This window comes from Molossus molossus, unplaced genomic scaffold (genome assembly GCF_014108415.1).
Source record: "Molossus molossus isolate mMolMol1 unplaced genomic scaffold, mMolMol1.p scaffold_m16_p_20, whole genome shotgun sequence".
Taxonomy (NCBI): domain Eukaryota; kingdom Metazoa; phylum Chordata; class Mammalia; order Chiroptera; family Molossidae; genus Molossus; species Molossus molossus.
In genome coordinates, this window is record NW_023425356.1 from 51,142,011 (window position 1) to 51,161,707 (window position 19,697).

Here is a 19,697-nt window from a genome sequence, read left to right on the forward strand (position 1 = left end):
CGTGCGCCCGACCGGCGCCGCCGCCAGCCCCGCGTTCCCACCGCGTCCGAGCTCAGCCGGCGCCGCAGCCCGCAGAGGTCAGCGGTCTGACGCGCCGCCGCCGACCAATGGGAGCGAAGCCTGACTCCCAGGGTCGCCTGTGACTGGCTGGCCGCTGGAGGCGGCGGCGGGGGGGCGGGCCTGGGGGCGGGCCTGCTTTTCGGCTGCGCCTCGCGCGACCGCACTCCAGACCCTCGGCGCGGAGGACGCGGCGCGGAGCGGCCGAGCTGCGCCGAGAGGAGGCGCCACGCGGGCGGCCCGGTGCCGGCGCTGGGGTCGCGTCCGGACCTCGCTGCAGTAGGCGGAGGTGGGAAGAGAGGAGTTGGGGGCCGGGCCGGGTCCCCGCCCCTCGCGCTCCGGATGGATGTGCCCGGCCCGGTGTCCCGGCGCGCGGCGGCGGCGGCGGCCACCATGCTCCTGCGCACGGCTCGGGTGCCCCGCGAGGGCTGGCTCTTGCCCACCGCGCTGCTCTGCGCCTATGGCTTCTTTGCCAGCCTCAGGCCGTCCGAGCCCTTCCTGACGCCCTACCTGCTGGGGCCCGACAAGAACCTGACGGAGCGGGAGGTAGGCGCGGGGGCGGGCGGCGGCGGGTGTGCGGGGGCGGCGGCCGGGGAGGGGGGAGGGGGCCGGCGCGCGCGCCCCGGTGCGCAGACCTGTGACCGGCCCCGCGGGAAGGCGGCCCCGTGCGGGGCGCCGCGTGCACTCGGGCTGGGCCGGTCCGCTGGATTTATGGGGCGCGCCTTCTGCGAAGGGGAGCCCCGGAGCGCCTGTGCTCCAGGCTGGCGGTACTGTCTTGGTAGCGTTAACCCTACTCTGCCCGGACCGGCCCCGCCGTTCCTGCTGGGGGCCGAGGGAGGTGGAGGGGCAAGGGGGATGTGTTTGGATAAAAAAGGGAAAACAACAGGCTCTATTTGGGACTTGGTAAAGGCCGAGTAAATATTTGTTGATTGAATGTGGGGAACCAGAGGCTGGGGAACCCCCGCTTTTCTGAAAGGATTCCCCCTCCCGCTATGACACCCCTTTTCCTTCTCATGCATGACTTTGTTTACCTTTGCCGAGAGGGATGTGCTCAAAGGAGGACAGTGCAGGACAAGAACCCGTCGTCTGGACTTGATTTGATTCTTAGTTGGATGAGGTGGTGTCCGTGTTCAAGGATATGCCGCCCTCCCACCCCCACCCCTCCTCCTGGGATAAAAGCAGATACTTAGATGGTATCAGAGAGTTGGCCCTTAATTATAGCTTTTCCTGCATTGTGGACTGTTGCTTCACAGATGTTAGTTTTGGTTCTCAACTGCATAGTGACATCTTGCAAAATTTCTGTCCCTCTGTGATGTTCAGAGTAATTGAGAGCCCGGCAGTCTGTGATCAAGAACGTCTTGCTGGTTCATTTTCCCTGGATGAGGGTTTATAAGGCACTGTGTATTTTAAAAATGCGTTTAACTCTTAGAGCTTTTGGTCAGTCTCAACACTTGCATGTTGAAGAAGACAGACGTTATATTATCTGAAAAAGGAACTAAACTCAGGGTGTCCCCCCCAAACCAGAATAAAGAAGGCTCCACATCATCTTCCTTGAGCAAGCTGAGCTCTGGTGGTCCTTTCTGGGACACTACAAAGGGTGGAAGCCCAGGGGGTGCTTGTTAGCGGGCCCTCTTGTCCCTGCTCACTTTTCCCCCCAGGTGCTCTGACATGCTCCTCCTGTCTACACCTTACTCTTCTCCCTGCGATTAGTCACCTCTTCTGAGTAGCAACTCAGTATCCCAGCATAACAGGTCAGAGCAGGTTGTAATTATTCATAATCCACTTGGTTGTTGCATTGCCCCCTCCATCTTCAAGGTCACCTAACAGGGCATTGAAAGTTGGGTGTTGAATCTTGGATTGAGGTTTCATTTGAGTTCCTCATATGGTCTCATCTCTAGCAAGTTTCACTGACTTACCCTACTTTGAATCGATTTCTCGGTCTTATGCCCCACTCCACAAAGGGACTGCAACAGTTCCTCATTACGTATTTGAATTTTAATGTTGGTAATAAAATGGAAAGGGCCAATTCCTGTGAACAGAATGATTTTTATAAGAAGAAAATTACTGCAATAAATATGAGAATGATCCTGGACACCCAATACAACCACTGGATCAGAGGTGTAGCCACCGGAGCAGAAGGGTACTGCCGGTGAGCTGCTCACAATTAAAGTTTCATGTGAACTGCCATGTGATCAGCGTGCACCTTGCCTGAGCAAGGAGTGCAAAGGGGAGAAACATTCCCCCAGTGTTGATGTTTGAAAGCTGATCTGTTCTGTCACATGCCCTGGGTAGCACTGCTGTGGATGTCCCATGACGTACCCTGTCTTACCAGAAAGCTTTCTAGGGCGAGTGAAGTATGTTCCGGGGCACAGGCATAAAGCAGGGGTGCCGGGTCCAAGAAACATTGCTGATTGTGTAACAGAACCGTAGCACGCTTCTGTTACTGCAGATTAAACGAGGAAGAGGCAGGGTTTGAAGTGTTTGGAAAAGGTATCGCTGTCTCTGAACACTGGAAGTAGGGCTGAGTCTGTTGGTTGTGTGCAGTGTGGCTCTGCTCACCCTCTCCAGAACCCTAGATGTTTCAAAAAAAATCTAATGATCGAAATAGAACAATTTGTCCTTCTTCCTGAGTGTTTGTTTTCACCAATGGACAGTGAAATTAAAAAAATGTGACATAATTTTTAGGCAAAGTGAATGCTTAATCATGGTCAGTGATGTCTGTGTTGAAGTCTGTATTTCCCCCGTGAAGACTTCAGAAGAGCCAAGTTGTATCATCTTAAATAGAACTATTGTTAACCATGTCCCAAGACAAAAGGAGGAAAGGAAGGGTAGACTCTTCAAGGATTTTTTCTTAGATTTCAGGAAAATGTTAACCTCTTTTAGGTACCACTTCATAACTTTTAAACAGGTTGAGATTTGACAGCATCTCAATAGTGGAAAACCAAACATTTAATAAAATAGAGCTCTTTATCTCCCAAATACTTTATCCTTTCATCTTCTTAGCATGAGATTTGACAGACATTCACTACCTTTCTTTGATTCTCTTAAAACACATTCCTCCTACTCTGCCTGATACTCAGAGCCTTACAGAATCTGCTCTTACCTGTGTAACAGCCTCATTCCCCACCACCTGCACCCTTCCACCCCTTGCCCTTCTTCCACGTTCCAGACTCCCTCCACATTCATCTTAGAGCCTTAAGCCCAGTGTAGCCACAGTCTCATCTACTGGTCTGTACTCAAGGATGAGATCTCAGCGTGGAGTAATCATTCCCTTCGTATCTGTTGCTACAGTGTCTTTCTGTTAGCCTCCAACTTCTTCATCCTTCAGGGTCCATATCACAGAAGCAGCCCCCTGTTTCCTGTCTCACTGATCAGTAATGTGTACATGTGTATTCCTCACTCGGTTCAGAACTCTTGGAGGCTTCATTTTCACTTTGTTTTGTTTTGGAATCTCTGGACAGCTTGAAAACAGTGTTGTGCAAAGAAGTGCTTATTAAGTAGTTTTCTCATTGAACTTGATTCTAAAATAAAGTCTAAATCTGAATCAGAAATTAAAATGGAACATTTGTTTCCTCTTGACTTTTCTGTCTCAGAGGAAAGCCACACACAAGTTCTGATCCAAAGAGTTGTAAAAAGTACCTATCTTAGAGTAAAATCGGTTCCTTTTGCTCACATGGCAGATATTTTATTCTATTTTATTTTATCCTCACCCAAGGACATTTATCCATATTTTGTTCAGATAGAGTGGGAGGGGGAGAGAGGGAGGGAGAAAGAGAGAGAGAGAGAGAGAGAGAGAGAGAGAGAGAGAGAGAGAAACATTAACGTGAAAGGGACACATCGAGTGGCTGCCACCCGCACGACCAACCAGGGCCGGGGACAAACTGCAACCGAGGTACGTGCCCTTACCGGGAACCGAACCCGCGTCTCTCAGGACCACAGGTTGATGCTGTAACCGCTGAGCCAAACTGGCCAGGGCTCATATGGCAGATTTTATCTGAGATATAAGGTATTGCCCAGAGTCTGGACAATAGAGTCTGTAATTTTGTCCATTTCTGCATCTAGGAAGTTTCCCATCAAAACTCAAAGAATTCATCCAAGAAGCATTTTCTTTGTTACAGCTTCCCCTTAGAGGCATTGAGGAAGAAGGGATCCTTTTTTGGAGACCCAATGGGTAATCTCTGGAGATGTGGTCTTTATCTCTTCATGAATGTCCTATTAAAGCACCTCAATGCAAGTTGAAAATGTTGCTGCAGCCCTGGCCAGTGTGGCTCAGTTGGTTGGAGTGTTGGCCCGTGCACTAGAAGGTCATGGGTTATTAAGTAGTTCAGTTCCTGGTCAGGGCACTTATCTAGGTTGCTGTTTCAATCCCTGGTTGGGGCACATATGAGAGGCAACCTATCGATGTGTCTCTCTCACACTGATGTTTCTCTCTTTCTCTCTCTCTCTCTCCCCCCTCCTTCCTTCCCTCCCTCAATTGAAAAAAAAAAAAGAAGAAGAAAAAAAAAAGGCTGCTACAGGCATTAGAAGTAACCCTGGAAACACAGAAGATGATTAGATAATAACAAATTCTGATTAAAGAAATGAGGCATTGAAGTGTGGTGGATTCAGAATACTTAGGTTCAGTTCCTTCCTCTGCCAGTTACTAGCTGTGATAACTTGGGACAGTTTACTTAACTTTTCTCTGAGGCCAAGTTTCCTCGGCTGTAAAATGGGGATGACATGTAGAATGGGGGTTTTCGTTTGGATTAAACGGGGTCATGCAGGTGAGGTGAAGTGCCTGGCTCCTCCGTGGAGATTTGCTGTTGTGGTGCTGGTCACGCTGGGAGAGGGACGTTCGTCTCGGGTGGATCCTCTCTCATAGGAGAAGAGTCTGCTTTCTTATGTAGATAAGCTAAGGAGAAGCCCTCTGGCCCCCACCTGCTTGCCTTTGTTTCCTGCTGGCATTGCAGGTCGGGCAGTGCCACTTCCCTCATCTCGTGGTGGACCTCACTGTAGTTCTGTATTGGGAGTGGAACAGACTTGTCAGTATAGACACGTTATTTATTTATCCTCATCCGAGGACATTTTTCCATTTTTTGTTCAGATAGAGTGGGAGGGAGGGAGAGAGAGAAAAACATCGACGTGAAAGGGACACATCGAGTGGCTGCCACCCGCACAACCCAGCCAGGGCCGGGGACAAACTGCAACCGAGGTACGCGCCCTTCGCGGGAACCGAACCCGGGTCTCTCTGGACCGCAGGCCAACGCTCTAACCGCTGAGCCAAACCGGCCAGGGCTAAGTATAAACACTTTAAATTGGTAGTTAAAAGGGTGAGGTTTATGTAATGAAAACTGGGCAGTTAATCGTTTTGAGACAACTATTATTAAAAGGTATATAACATGTCTCAGTACAGACCATGTTACTAGAGTGAAGAAGTCAGTTCAAGTCCAGGTGGGATGTGGGGGGGAGCGTGGAAAACAAAAGAAGATGGGGTACTGAAGGAGGCGGAGGGTATTTTAAAGGAAAGGAGTAACGGCAGATGGCTGTGTGGTGCTGTGCTGGGGAAACAGACCAGGGGGGCACTTTCCAACGCAAGAGAACTGTGGGGGAGTCTCTGTCACTACAGGCAGAGGAGGAGCTGGACCAACTGTGCGAAGTCTGGGGGGAAGCCTTTGCTCTCCCGGCCTCCGTCCAGGGCCCCCTTCGCCCCTCTTTTCTGCTGAGAGGCATCTTGGGCCGGGGTGGAGCCAGCCAAGTGCGCTTTGTTCCTCGTCTGCTAAAATGACCACGCTTCTGAATAAGCATCATTTCTGCATTTCTTGATTGTTCTTTCATGCACACGTTCAGGTTCAAGAACATTTGCTGATCAAGTGGAGGTTGCTAAATGACTTACAAACACAAAATAGAACAAAACTCATGGAGGCAAGAGGCCATTAGACAAAGCACTTTTGGTATTCGGCCAGTCCGAAACAGAAATCAAGTCTGGAATGTATTTCTGATTATGGTTGATGGTTGTGCTTTGCACTAGCAAAAGATTTTACAGTAATTGTCTACTTTACCATTCCTCTAAAACCTTAAAGCAGTGAGCCCATTTTATACTTAGGTGAACTGAGGTACACGTAAGAGTTCAAAAGAAAATCGCCACGAACTTAGATTGGCAAAGTCAGGGCGTACAGTGCTGCATTGTAAAGTATTTAGCCTGTTACCAGGACTTAAAAATTGGGGCCACTGATGAAGAATTTGAAATTAAAAACTGACTGGTCTCACCCTGGCTGGTTTTGCTCAGCGGTTGGATCGTCCGCCCGCAGACAGAAGAGTCGCGGGTTCAGTTCTGGTCAAGGGCATGTGCCTGGGTTGCACGTCGGTCCCGGCCTCAGTTGGGCTTGCGTGGGAGGCGCCAGTTGATGTGTCTCTCTTGCATCGATGTTCTCCCCCCACCCCCATCTGAAGATAAATGGAAAAGTGTCCTCGGGTAAGGATAAAAAACCAAAAACTGACCTTGCTAGACATTGGGAACATACAAGAGGAAGGAAAAGTCTCCTACAGTGATTGTTATTGAAAGAATGGGAATGACAGTTCAGTTAATTTAGCTAATTCATGTTGTTCCAAGTGACCTGTATGTTCACATCAGTCGTCAAGTCTTCAGGCCTCTGAATAAAGTGGATAGGTGATCTACACACATTCTCTCATTTAATCCTTGTAGCAAATAGCCCTGCGGTGTAGGTCTTATCCTTCTTTTACTGATAATGGAGATCGAGTCTCACAGGAACTGAAGGAAACTTGCCCAGGATCACACAGCAAATGACAAAACAAATTCTAGCTGGGGGTCTTAATGATCTAATGCTTATTTTAAAGATGATTAATATTATATCTCAATTTTTAAAAATACATTAAAAAATAAACAGCCAACACTGTTACTGTTTTCAAGCAAAAAGAAGGACATCAAAGTTGCCCATATCTGTGCCCATCCACAGATCATTCTGTCAAGATTGTAAACAGATTTACCCTTTTATTCCTGGACTCTCAGAGAAATCAGGTCAGTCCTACTCAGTCAAGTAGGAGCAAAGCTCCCTGCCCTGTGCCTAGAAGAATTGACTAGGATTCCAAGACATTTATTTGTTTCCAAGACATTTATTGAGCCAAGTGTCTCCTAAACAGGATGCTGGCTGGTAGGTTGTGCAGACGAGTCCACCGTAAAGAACCTATAGGGCACTGGTTCTCAGCTCTGGCTCATGTTCAGGGTCCTGCAAGCTTTTTAAAAAATGCCTATGGCTGGGCATCCAGAATTCTGGATGCTTCTCGGGCAATGTGCAGCCATGGCTGAGAACCAGTGCCCTGAGATGCTGGGGAGGCGACATGCAGAGCCGTGGTGAGAGCTTGCAGTAGTAGGAAGACTGTCGGCTCCAGCAGAAGCCTCTGCCTAGGCCTTGCTGAATGGGGAGGATTTTAAGAAAAAGGTGATGTAGTGGAAATGGGGAAGTATATTCCCAACGGTTTTCAGAACTGTCGTGATTTCTTTGGTTGATAAGGATGAGGCATGTGAGGTGTTGGTAGGTTGTTTGATAAGAATAGATTGTTATGAATATTCCAGTCCTTGTCACTAATGGGTTTTCATCCTCCTTCGCCCGTCAGGTCTTCAATGAAATTTATCCAGTGTGGACTTACTCTTACCTGGTGCTGCTGTTTCCCGTGTTCCTCGCCACAGACTACCTCCGGTACAAACCCGTCGTTCTGCTGCAGGGGCTCAGCCTTATTGTCACGTGGTTCATGCTACTCTATGCCCAGGGACTGCTGGCCATTCAGTTCCTGGAATTCTTCTATGGCATGGCCACAGCCACTGAAATCGCCTACTATTCTTACATCTACAGTGTGGTGGACCTGAGCAGGTACCAGAAAGTCACAAGTTACAGCCGAACTGCCACCTTGGTGGGCTTCACAGTGGGCTCTGTCCTTGGACAGATCCTCGTCTCAGTGGCAGGTTGGTCCCTGTTCAGCCTGAATGTCATCTCTCTTACCTGTGTTTCTGTGGCTTTTGCCGTGGCCTGGTTTCTGCCTATGCCACAGAAGAGCCTGTTTTTTCATCACGTTCATTCCACCTGCCAGGGAGTGAATGGTATCAAGATACAAAACGGTGGTGTTGTGACTGACACCTCAGCTTCTAACCACCTTCCCGGGTGGGAAGACGTTGAGTCAAAAATTCCTCTGCATGTGGAAGAGCCTCCCATGGAGGAGCTGGTAAGCGCAGCTTAAATGCCTTGTGTTGCTACTCGGGGGGCCAGGCCCGCAGGGAGCGGACAGGTGGGAAGCCCGCGTATGCTGGACCTTGTGTGCGCGTGGATGCAGTTCTAGCCCGGGTTGGCCGGTTGGCTCATCTCTGCACTGATGCAAGCGAAGGTTGATTTAAATTAGGATGACAAATGTATTTTCCCCTGGAGTGAATGACCTTCAAGGTCAGACTGGCACAACATTCTGCTGCTTGGGTCAGAGATGTCTTAGAAGCCACAGCAAGGGCTGTCTCTTACTCATCTTTCACTCCTCAGATTTGGCATATAAATAAAGCACTCGGGAAGTTTTTGCTAAATGAATAGATGGAATGGTTCCAACGAATGATGAATATCTATTTCAAGTTTCTGACTTGAAGCCCACAACGTTTAAGGATAGGAATTACCATCTTCCTCTGTGCTGGACATGATACTTTGCTGAAGTGAGGCAGTAATGAATAATACAGAAGATAAGACCTGAAAGGAATATTTAAGAAGATGAAGTAAATATTATAAATGTGACTATGAATTTGTCTCTTAGAAGGGGTGTGGCATAAAAATAATTCACCCGTTCGTTCTTTCCAGCAGGAAGATTCACCCCTGCCCCCCAGTCAGTCACCCCTTTCCACAGAAGCTCATCTTCCCGCAGGTGATAAGCCATGAGCGCAGGACACATGCACACAGGGCAGGACACCTGCACACAGGGCAGGACACATGCACACAGCGCAGGACACCTGTACACAGGGCAGGACACCTGCACACAGAGCAGGACACATGCACACAGGGCAGGACTCATGCACATGTGCTGAGTCCGTCTTAGCTTCCTGAGCCGCGATTGTTAATGAGCCGGTAACATTCCACCTTTGTCGATGGGCTCTGTCCCCAAGCTCTGGAAGCTTTGTAGGCCAGCTGAGGGTACAGGACCAGCCTGAATAGAGTCTGGCTCTCCACGCGGAGTTAACCCAGATTGTTCCAACGTGGCGTCTCATTGTCCTCATTGAAAATCCCTCTCTTGCATTCCTTCATTCTTCACCTCTGGTTACTAGTTGAAATTCAGGTTATCAGGCCAAAGAGCTTGGGCCACACTCGAGCCTGGATGACACTTACCAAAAAACTCTGACTATGAGGGCACATGTGGGCAGCTTCTGCCAGGAACTAAGTAGAAACGAAACACCGATTCCTTCATTAAGTGATGTTGGAGAGTCAGCAAAGGGCTGATGAGGGAGAAAGAAGTTACGAGTAGCCATTTGATAGATCTCATGCAGCAGAGAAAAGGAATGAGAAGCTTTTTTTTTCATCCTCACCGGACATTTCTCCATTTCTTGTTCAGATAGAGTGGGAGGGAGAGAGAGAGAGAGAGAGAGAGAAACATTGACGTGAAAGGGACACATTGAGCGGTTGCCACCTGCATGAGCCATCCAGGGCCGGGGACAAACTGCACCCGAGGCACATGCCCTTAGTGGGAACCAAACCTGGGTCTCTCTGGACTGCAGGCCAACGCTCTAACCACTGAGCCAAACCGACCAGGGCAGAATAAGAACCTTTGTAAAAAATCTGTTTCAAATGTGTTAAACTGGCTTTAGCTAAGATCAGTATGTATATACATACCTTTAAAGCACATATATTTTAAGTCGTTGGCCATAGTTCTAAAGATTTTTATAGACCAGTAAATTTTAAACTTTTTTGAACATGAATAGGAAACTACTTAGTAAGAAACATTTTACACAGCAACCAGTACATAGGTGTATATACATATACTTTATATATAACTGAAACAGGTTTTTACAACACATTATTTTAATCTGACACATTCCCTTTAATTTATTTATTTTTATCCTCCCCCGAGGATATTTTTACATTTATCTTCACATACAGCGGGAGGGAGAGACGGAGAAAGAGAGAGAAACATCGATGTGATAGAGCCACATTGACAGGTTGCCACCTGCACAGCCCCAACCGGGGCTGGGGACGACCACAACTGAGGTACATGCCCTTGGCTGGAATCGAACCCAGAACTTTTTGGTCTGTGGGTTGACACTCTAACCACTGAGCAAAACTAGCCAGGGCTCAGTTTATTTTTTATAATGCAATCATTGCCCTCTAAATTGATTTTATTACCTACTGATGCGTTGAAACCTAAAATCAACTGAGTTGAAATCTGTCATAGAGCAACTTGATATTTGTTGCTTATAGGTATGCAAAATGTGAGTATTTGACATGCTGAATAATTACAACATTTTAGAATCAGAAGTGATTCTAACCACAGGTCATAGGGCAATCAGAGCATCTTAAAGTTACCAGGGGCTTCAGATTTCATCACCCTGCTCCTTTTAGAAGTGAGGCTCTGGGTCAGAGATAGTGACTGTGCAGACGTACTCACGCAGACGTACTCCTGAAAGTACCGAAGAGTATACGTGAGGTTCACTTCTCCACTTTGCTCCACGGGGTCTTTCACGGGGCGAACACACGGTCAGGACCGGCATGGCGGCCACACTGGTGCAGATGAGGTCCCAGCAGCTCACGGTGACTCGGGCTCGCAGGGCTGCTGGGCACTGCGCGGCCCGGAATGCCGCTGCTCCCCTTCGGCAGGCTCGAGGGAGTCCGAATGGGGGTGCTGGGTCGCGTGTCACTTTACCGTGACAGAGCCGTAAATCATCATTGTAGTAACCATGGTAAAGAAGAGAATGTAGCCAGTGGATGGTTTGATCTTGATTGTATAGAAAAGGAAAAGGAAATATGAGTCAAAAGAAACAGGGTGATGAGCTAGCAAGTGACTGGTTTGGAGAAGTGGTGACCATGAAGAAGGGGTGGCTGTCTTGACATTGGTGTCTGAGATGAGACCTGAGTGACAGAGGAACCAGCCATGACTGTCAGAATCAAGTGCAGTTCTGACTGGTAGGACCGTATTGTGACAAATAATAAGTTTATTATTATTCTAAAAAATTTCCATCGTAGCCACTGGTTTAGCTATAGATAAACCTCCCTTTGCACACAGCTGAGCAAAGTAAAGAGTGGCCTTTAACTGGATATTGTAAGCACCCAGCCTGTACCCTTTAGAGGTTCTCTGTAAAGGAGAAGAGGTCAGCCCTGGCTGGTTTGGCTCAACGGTTGGAGCATCGGCCCCTGGACCAAAGAGTCACGAGTTCAATTCCGGTCAAGGGCACGTACCTCAGTGGTGATTCGGTCCCTGGCCCAGGTTGGGGTCGTGCAGGAGGCAGCCAATCGATGTCTCTCACATCGGTATTTCTTCCCCGACCCCCATTCTATCTGAAGATAAATGGAAAAATTATCCTTGGGTGAGGATCATTAAAAAAAGGAGAAGAGGCGACACAAAATGAACTCAAACTGGATTAAGACTTGACTGCATGATCTCAAACCATGAAACTCTTAGAACAAAACATAGGCAGTGAGCACCCGGCGTTGGTCCTGCGATGATTTTTCAACCTGACACCAAAAGCAAAAATAATCGGGACTAAAAAGCTGAAAAGCTTCTGCGTAGCAATGAAACAGTCAACAAAATGAGATTGAGTAGAAGAGAATATTTGCAAATCATATATCTGACAAGGGGTTAATATCCACACTTCGTAAAGAACTAATACAACTCAATAGCAAAAACAAACAAATCCAGTTAAAACAAACGAAGCCAAAGATCTGAATGAACATTTTCCCAAAAAAGACATACAGATGGCCAACATGAAGAGAGGCTCAACATGTCTAATCACCAGGGAAATGCAAATCAAAACCACAGTGAGATACGACTTCACACTTACTGAAATGGCTCTTCTGAAAAAGATGAGAACTAACAAGTGTTGGCAAGGTTGTGGAGAGAAGGAAATCCTCACGCACTATTGGTAGAAATGTAAATTGGTGCAGCTACTACGGTACAGTATGGAGGCTTCTAAAACATTAAAAATAGAACAACCATGTGATCCAGCAATTCCACTTCTGGGGATTTATCGGAAGAAAACAAAAACACTGACTCAGAAAGGTGTCTGCATCCCCATGTTCATTGCAGCATTAGTTAAAATAGCCAAGACATGGCAACAACCTAAGTATCCATCAGTGGATGAATGAATAAAGAAAACATGGTGTATAATAATGGAATATTACTCAGTCATAGAAAGAATGAATTCCGCCCTGGCCAGGTGGTTCATTGGTTGGAGCATCATCCTGTGCACCAAAAGGTTGAGGGTTTGATTTCCAGTCCAGGCACATACCTAGGTTGTGGGCTCAATCCCCCTCAATCGATGTTTCTCTCATACATCTCTCTCCCTACCCCTCTCCTAATAAAAAGAAATCAATAAAAACATCCTCAGGTGAGGATTAAAAAAGAATGAATCCTTGCCATTTGTGACAACATGGATGGACTTCAGGGGTATTATGCTGTGTGAAATAAGTCAAAAAGAAAAATACCGTGCATTTCACTTATATTTGGAATCTAAAAAGAAAACATGCACAAAACAGACCCACAAGATCACAGATACAAAGAACAGGTTGGTGGTTGCCAGGGGTGGGGATTGGGTGGTGGGAGAAATGGGTGACGGGGTCACAAGGTACAAGTTTCCAACCCTGGCCGATTTAACTCAGCGGTTAGAGCATCGGCCCACAGACCAGAGAGACCCGGGTTTGGTTCCCACTAAGGGCACGTGTCTCGGTTGCAGTTTGTCCCCGGCCCCGGTTGGGGTCGTGTGGTGGCAGCCACTCGATGTGTCCCTTTCACGTCAATGTTTCTCTCTCTTCCTCCCTATCTCCCTCCTCTATCTGAAGGTAAATACAAACGTCCTTGGGTGAGGATAAAAAAAAAGAAGATACAAGTTTCCAGTTATAAAATAAGTCTTGGGGATATAATGTACAACATGGTGAAGATAGTTAATTACACTGTATTGCATATTTGAAAGTTGCTAAGAAAATTGATCTTAAAAGTTCTCATTACAAGAAAAAAATCGTAACTATGTTAACGACTTATGTGGTGATCATTTCACAATGTATATAAATACTGAATCATGTATACCCGAAACCAACATGTTATAGGTAAATTATACCTCAATTAAAAACAATAAAGGAGAATGGGCTGACAGCAGGCGTATGTGAAACACAGTTTATTCTTGTATTATTTATTGATTATTGTATTATTTTCCATACAAACAACTGTAAAACTGTCTGCTCCGCCCTGTATGTATTTTTCACAAGGAAAAAGAGTGAAGTCAGTTAACCAGAAAACAGTCTATACAATTGCTTCCTGTCCAGTTGCCTTCTTGGTGTTTGAGCCTTCTTCCCCTTTGCGGTGTAGGAGCCCCAGCCAGACCGTCTCCTTGTGCTGAAAGTCCTGTGGAATGACTTCTTGATGTGCTACTCCTCTCGCCCTCTGCTCTGCTGGTCGGTGTGGTGGGCCCTGTCCACCTGTGGCTATTTTCAAGTCATCAACTACACACAGGGCCTGTGGGAGCAGGTGATGCCTTCCCGCCACGCTGCTATCTCCGCTGTCTATAACGGAGGTGTGGAGGCCGTTTCAACCTTGCTGGGTAAGCTGTGCTCAGTGTTGGGGTGGGTGGGGGCTCCTCTGGTGGTCGGCAGCCATAATCAGTTTCTTCTCTCAGATCTGAGGTAGCTTTAAGGAACGATTTCCTTATTTTGAGTTCTGATTTTATAATTTATGTATGTTAACTCAGTTCTCACAAAATTCCTAAGATAGGTGCAATTACCATCCCCATTTATAGTTGAGAAAACAGCAGACAGATATGTTACTGACTTGCCCAAGGTCTTAGTAAGGAGTGAGGTCATTTGAACTCAGAGTCCGTGTCGTTGACTGTTACATTCTATTGTCTCTTTCTGACTTGTTGACATACCTCCTAAGGTTTTTGGGAGACTTTACATGGTTTCTGCAAACACTCGTAAGTGTGCCAAGCACTGAGGGAGCACTGCGTAGGCTTCAGCTGCCATGGTCATGCTCAGTGTTTTACCACAGGGCAGCGCCGCCCTTCGCCATGTTCTCAGTGGGTCCCCAGTAGGAGGAGAGACTCCCCGTCCTGCCATGGTGCCAGCTAGGAGCAGGGTTTCTTCTGGACGTTGCCTCTGCTTTAGCTGAGTTTCCTTAGCAGCATCCCTGGGTCTTTGGCCTCGTTTCCCAGCTCAGTGCCAAGCGCCCTAGTTCCGCACCTCATCCTCACACCGGCTCCATGGTGCTGATTTCGTCACGTCCGAATCTCTGCCTGCCTTTCAAGGCCCTCCATAGTCTTGAGCTACCCTCTTTATAAGTTCACAGCTTTTAAAATGTAATAATCTAAGCCGATTTAAAAATTTTAGCAAAATAACTAGATTATGTGTCTCGTTCTGTAGGTGCTGTTGCCGTTTTTGCAGTTGGTTACATAAAAATATCCTGGTCCACTTGGGGAGAGATGACACTGTCTCTGTGCTCGCTCCTGATTGCGGCCACAGTGTACATCATGGACACTGTGGGTAACATCTGGGTGTGCTACGCGTCCTATGTTGTCTTCAGAATCATCTACATGTTACTCATCACTATAGCCACGTATGTATTTTACTCAAAGAAGCATTAGGAAGAGTGATTGGATAAACCTTTTGGTTTCTTTACAAAGAAATTGAATTTTCTAGTTAAAAGAGGCAAATGGGAGAAAGCCCTGTATTGCTTGTTTTCTCCCGAGGAAGCATTTCGTTCCTTGTCCAGGTGTTCCTGCTGTCTCCAGATGTTGCATGAGCTTTGTATCATTTACATTGTAACTGCCCAGGAGGAACTTCTGGTCTATCCATCCTTCTTCCTTCGTTCAGTTTTCAGATCGCCGCCAACCTCAGCATGGAGCGCTACGCCCTGGTGTTCGGTGTCAACACCTTCATTGCGTTGGCCCTGCAGACACTGCTCACGCTCATTGTGGTCGACGCCAGCGGCCTGGGCTTGGATATCACCACTCAGGTGAGCTCTCCTTTGGCCCAGAGAAGTTTCAGCTGACCAGGGTGACGCAGTGGCGCACGCCTACCGAAGTGATTCGGACAAGAAGCAGACACACAATAGCAGTGGCCGCGTCCCCTGCCGCCAGCCATCCCCCATCGGCAGGTCTTTGCTGCCTGGACACATTGGGGCTGCCCTTTTTGCTGAGGCCCTGCTTTATCTCACAGCTGAGCCTCCCTTCTCTATTTAAGTCCCCTTCCCTAAACACCCAGGCAGCGACGTGCTGTGGACGAACAGCATTATGATTCTTACACATGACCTGCTGGGAAAACACCTGCACAGACACCCACGGCAATGTGAATACGTTTCTTGACTGAGGAGTCATGGTGGCAGGTGCCTTCATGCCCTCGTTGTGAGTCACAGGCAGGGTTTGCTCTGCGCTTCCGCAAAATGGGCAGCTGAATCAAGTGCTGCTGTGCCCCCAGCCCCGGCCAGAAAATTGCTTCTCCATTACTCCCTCCATACCTACATTCTCGTGTTCTTAGAATACAAAGACCAGCACGTCAGCAGTAATTGACTTTGTTTTTATTGACAAGATCTACAGGAGAAGTAATCATGATAGGTCATGTACGTTGAATGCTTTCTATGTGCCAGGTACTCTGCATAGAAATTTGTAGAGTTGGCAGGTGTAGACATGGAGGAAATGAGTCTGAGAGTTCAGAGATGTCAAGGGTCAAGGTCACAGAGTCAACAGTTGTGTGGCAGAGCCAGGACCTGAGCCAGCATCTAATTCTGAAGCCCATTCGTCTCCCACTGCACCTTGCTGCCTCAGAAAGGTGGGGGGCGGAGCCCAGGAGGGAGCTCATTACTTTCTATGTTTCCCAGTTACTACTGGCAGTCAAAACCTCAAGAAGACTGCTCAGGGGTTAGGTGCTTCATCAGGGAAGGAGCGTAGGACAGAAACTAAGTGCCTTCCTTTCCACTATAAGAATTGTGGGTTTAAATATACGGGATACTAGAATTTTGTGGCCTATACTGAAACTTTTAACTGCCATGATTAATTAACAGGTTTCCTATAAGACAATGTATCACACTTTTAAAAACCTGGCTCAGAGACTTGGAGCTGCTCTTACTGAGCCCATGAAGCAGCTTATATGTATTTAGTAAGTTATTTTAAGAACACTGTGGTGACGATGTTGCCAAACCATACAGCCACATTAAAAAGTTGGCTTATAAAAAACAATCCTATAATGGAATATACAGGGTGGGGCAAAAGCAGGTTTATAGAAACACAGAGTTTCTTCTTTATTGTTATTGATTTTTATATTATTTTCCATACAAACTACTGTAAACCTGCTTTTGCCCCAACCTGTAGTTTACCTTCTACTGCCCTCTTCTGGGAAAGAATCAGAGTTCTTTATCTTCAGAACCTGGTCTGTTAGTCATACCCAGATACCTCTCTGTCAGCTGGGTGTAGAGGTCGTGACTCAGTGACAACAGCAACAAAAGCACAAACAGTAGTATTAACAGCAGCAGCACTGTGCTCATAAACATTTACATGCACAGTCTCATCCTTCCCAACATCCCTGTGAAGTGGGAAGTAGTATGAATTCCATTTTGTAAAGGAAGTCAATGCTCAGAGATGAAGTGTCTCAGTCAGTCACACAGCTGGTCAGGGATGTGGTCAGAACTTGCACTTGGGCCTCAGGCTTCTGCATCGCCACACTCTGCTGCCTCTTTGTGTTGTCAGTGCCTGGCACACTGGGTAAGCACACTGTTTACGGAGAAACTGAATTAGTTTTAATTATAGAGTATATTTTCATACATGTACTACAACAGCTCTTCAGATCGATAATTCTATCAATGACTGTTTTGTCCTCTTTAGTTCCTGATCTACGCAGGATATTTCGCCCTCATCGCCGTGGTTTTCCTGGCCAATGGTATAGTCACCATAATGAAGAAATATACAAAGCAGGAAGAGCCAGAGTCAGGTTCTCAAGTAACCACTTCATAAGACACTGCTGACAAGCTGCTGCTTATAGCAAGAACTCCACACAGCCACGGTCCCTGGATGTATTTAATTTTTTAAGGTGTAGACATATATTTATGAATGTGCATTTCATGGCTTCAAAGCAGCCAATTGACTATACCTGTGTTCCTAGAGTAACAGTCATGTTCAGAGGAGCAGAAGGAAAGTTTATTTATAAGGATGATGTTTTTCTGATTCAAAGGTGAACTTGATTTTGAAAACCCAGTTATCACGAGCAGTCAAGCAGCACACGGGCTTGTATGCTTGACAGCTAGTGAACTGGGTGTGTCATAGGTCAAGCACTTCTGTATCTGATCAGCCAGAAGCTTGGCCCGGAGGGACCAGGGCTTCCCAGGGGCCACAAGATGTTACCGGTCAAGATAGAGCTATGTTGTCACAGCACCTGCCTCTGTTCAGTTTAGTTCTTGTTTTGTGTTACTCAAGTGCATTTGTTTCTACAGATGAAAGTTGTTCCTGCCACAGGCAGTATTTGCTCTGGTTTGGTGTGCTGTTCTATAAGGAGTGTGTGTCATTTCTAACAAGCTGTGTTTAAAATTCATGGTTTGAATGTTCTCTGTTCCCTTCTTGCCAGTTACGTACTTGTGTAGATTTTGTTGGAGACACGCTTGCATTATTCATATGCTTCCCAGAGAAGCTCATGTAGTTAGAAAGTAAGGCAAGTTTTGAAGCCTGCTCTGAGTGAAGAGACCTCATCGGAAAATGGAGGTAGATTTCCTCATCTTTCATTCTTCAGTAGGAAGGACTGTTTATTCCAGGATGAAAAGTTAGAATGTGGGCTAAAGACACCACCAGCCCACTGCACATTTGCATCCCTTTTATTTACAAAATAAGATGGAAAAGTCCTTTTTAAAAAATAGCTTCATCTCCATTTATAACTTTTATATTTGTCCTTATCTGAAATAAAGGTGTCATTGGGAGTTGGCTTATGCCAAGCCCTTTTTCACAAACTGAGCCTCTTTTTGGTAATTTCACTGGGACAGGAACCAGGACAGACACGATTCCTGCATTTTGTACATTAAATCTGCCTTTGCTTCTAAGCGTGGATCATCTTGAACACTTGCTTAAAAATAACAACTGCTAGTGATTCCATTTCCAAGGTACTTGAAAAAAGATTCTGTATACATTTAATCCTCAAACCAGCCTACTTACCAAGTGGCTGCAAGAACATGTGAGACATGAAAAGTATTTTAAAGCCAACTGTGTTGCCTTATCTTGAAAAGAAGCTAGGTAGCTGCCTTCAACTGGGGAGGGGGCAGGTTAATATTTTTAGAATGACACAGCTAAACAGTGAATAATAGTGTCATGATTATAAAATTGACATATTTATTTGGTTTAAGTGGGAACTCTAGAAGCAAATGAATAGGATAAGAATAGGTCGTTTTCCATTCAACTTCTTTTTGGATGTAGGGAAAGGAAAAGGACACTAGCTAAGGGAGGGAAGGGGATGTGATGTCATAAATGTAGCAGCCTCTAATTTTGTATTTTACCTTTTATTTTATTTTGCTATATAGGGAATTGTTTATTCAGAAACATAGAAAAGCGGTCTTTGAGGAATTTTATTTAAAATTTTTAAATAAAATGGACTGTGGTACAATCAAATTGTTCACATCACCAAAGCATCATTTCCCTGGAATGTAACCCGCAGTCTGTGGCACGCCACTGGAGCCGGTACCTAGGACGGCCGTGCACAGCCTGGTGGGCGGCCATGTTTGTAGAAAGCTCAACCTGATTCGCAAGTTGTACTGTATGCACCATTGCAAAGCGGAAATAATTTGTTGTACTTTTTATTCGATTCTGTATAGCTTATAAAATTATTTTTATTAAATAAATATTTTACAGTATATTTTCCATTTTTTAATCAAAATTATTTTAAATTTATCTTTTGCTTCAGTGGGACCTTTGTATTACATCTTCACGTCTTTTAATAATTTCTCCTAAGACAAATTACATATTAAGCCATCCCCTCACATGACCTTCCTAAGTAACCTTGTCATCCTGTTAATTCTTCCACTGTTCTGTGATCTGTACCTTTGACTCTTCCCCTTATTTCTATTGTTTTCCTAATTTTTTCTAGCACTATACTGTGCTGTTATTTTTCTTGGTCTTCATCTTGATACCTCTTAATCTCTGTTCTCAAATAATTCTCCCTTTTAGAAACTGAAAAGGCCCATCCCTTCACCGTTAACTGAATTTTTAAAATGAAGACTAAATCAAGGGCAGAAGCTACCATCTTGTTTTGAAACTTCCTAGCCTCTTTGTTCTAGCCCAGAATATTCTGGTACCCTGGGAAGCATCTTGCCGTCAATCGAGAAACATTCGTTCATCATATCCCAGAAAACAAAAGCAACCTTTTCCCACGATATCCAAATGAGCACCTTCCCTTTAAAACCCTTTCCAAAACCTGCCTCATTAAGGCATTTCCTTGATTATCACTTTTTACACTTGT

General features: G+C 46.1%; 1 protein-coding gene across 1 annotated transcript; it reads left to right on the plus strand.

The window, feature by feature from the left end:
* The first annotated feature begins 332 nt into the window (after positions 1-332).
* On the plus strand, positions 333-19,011 carry SLC19A2 (solute carrier family 19 member 2). Its single transcript, XM_036272717.1, has 6 exons — positions 333-603; positions 7,669-8,271; positions 13,588-13,819; positions 14,634-14,826; positions 15,084-15,225; positions 17,087-19,011. The coding sequence occupies exons 1-6, from the start codon at positions 400-402 to the stop codon at positions 17,213-17,215; spliced, it is 1,503 nt and encodes a 500-aa protein (XP_036128610.1). The 5' UTR covers positions 333-399; the 3' UTR covers positions 17,216-19,011.
* The last annotated feature ends 686 nt before the right edge of the window (positions 19,012-19,697 follow it).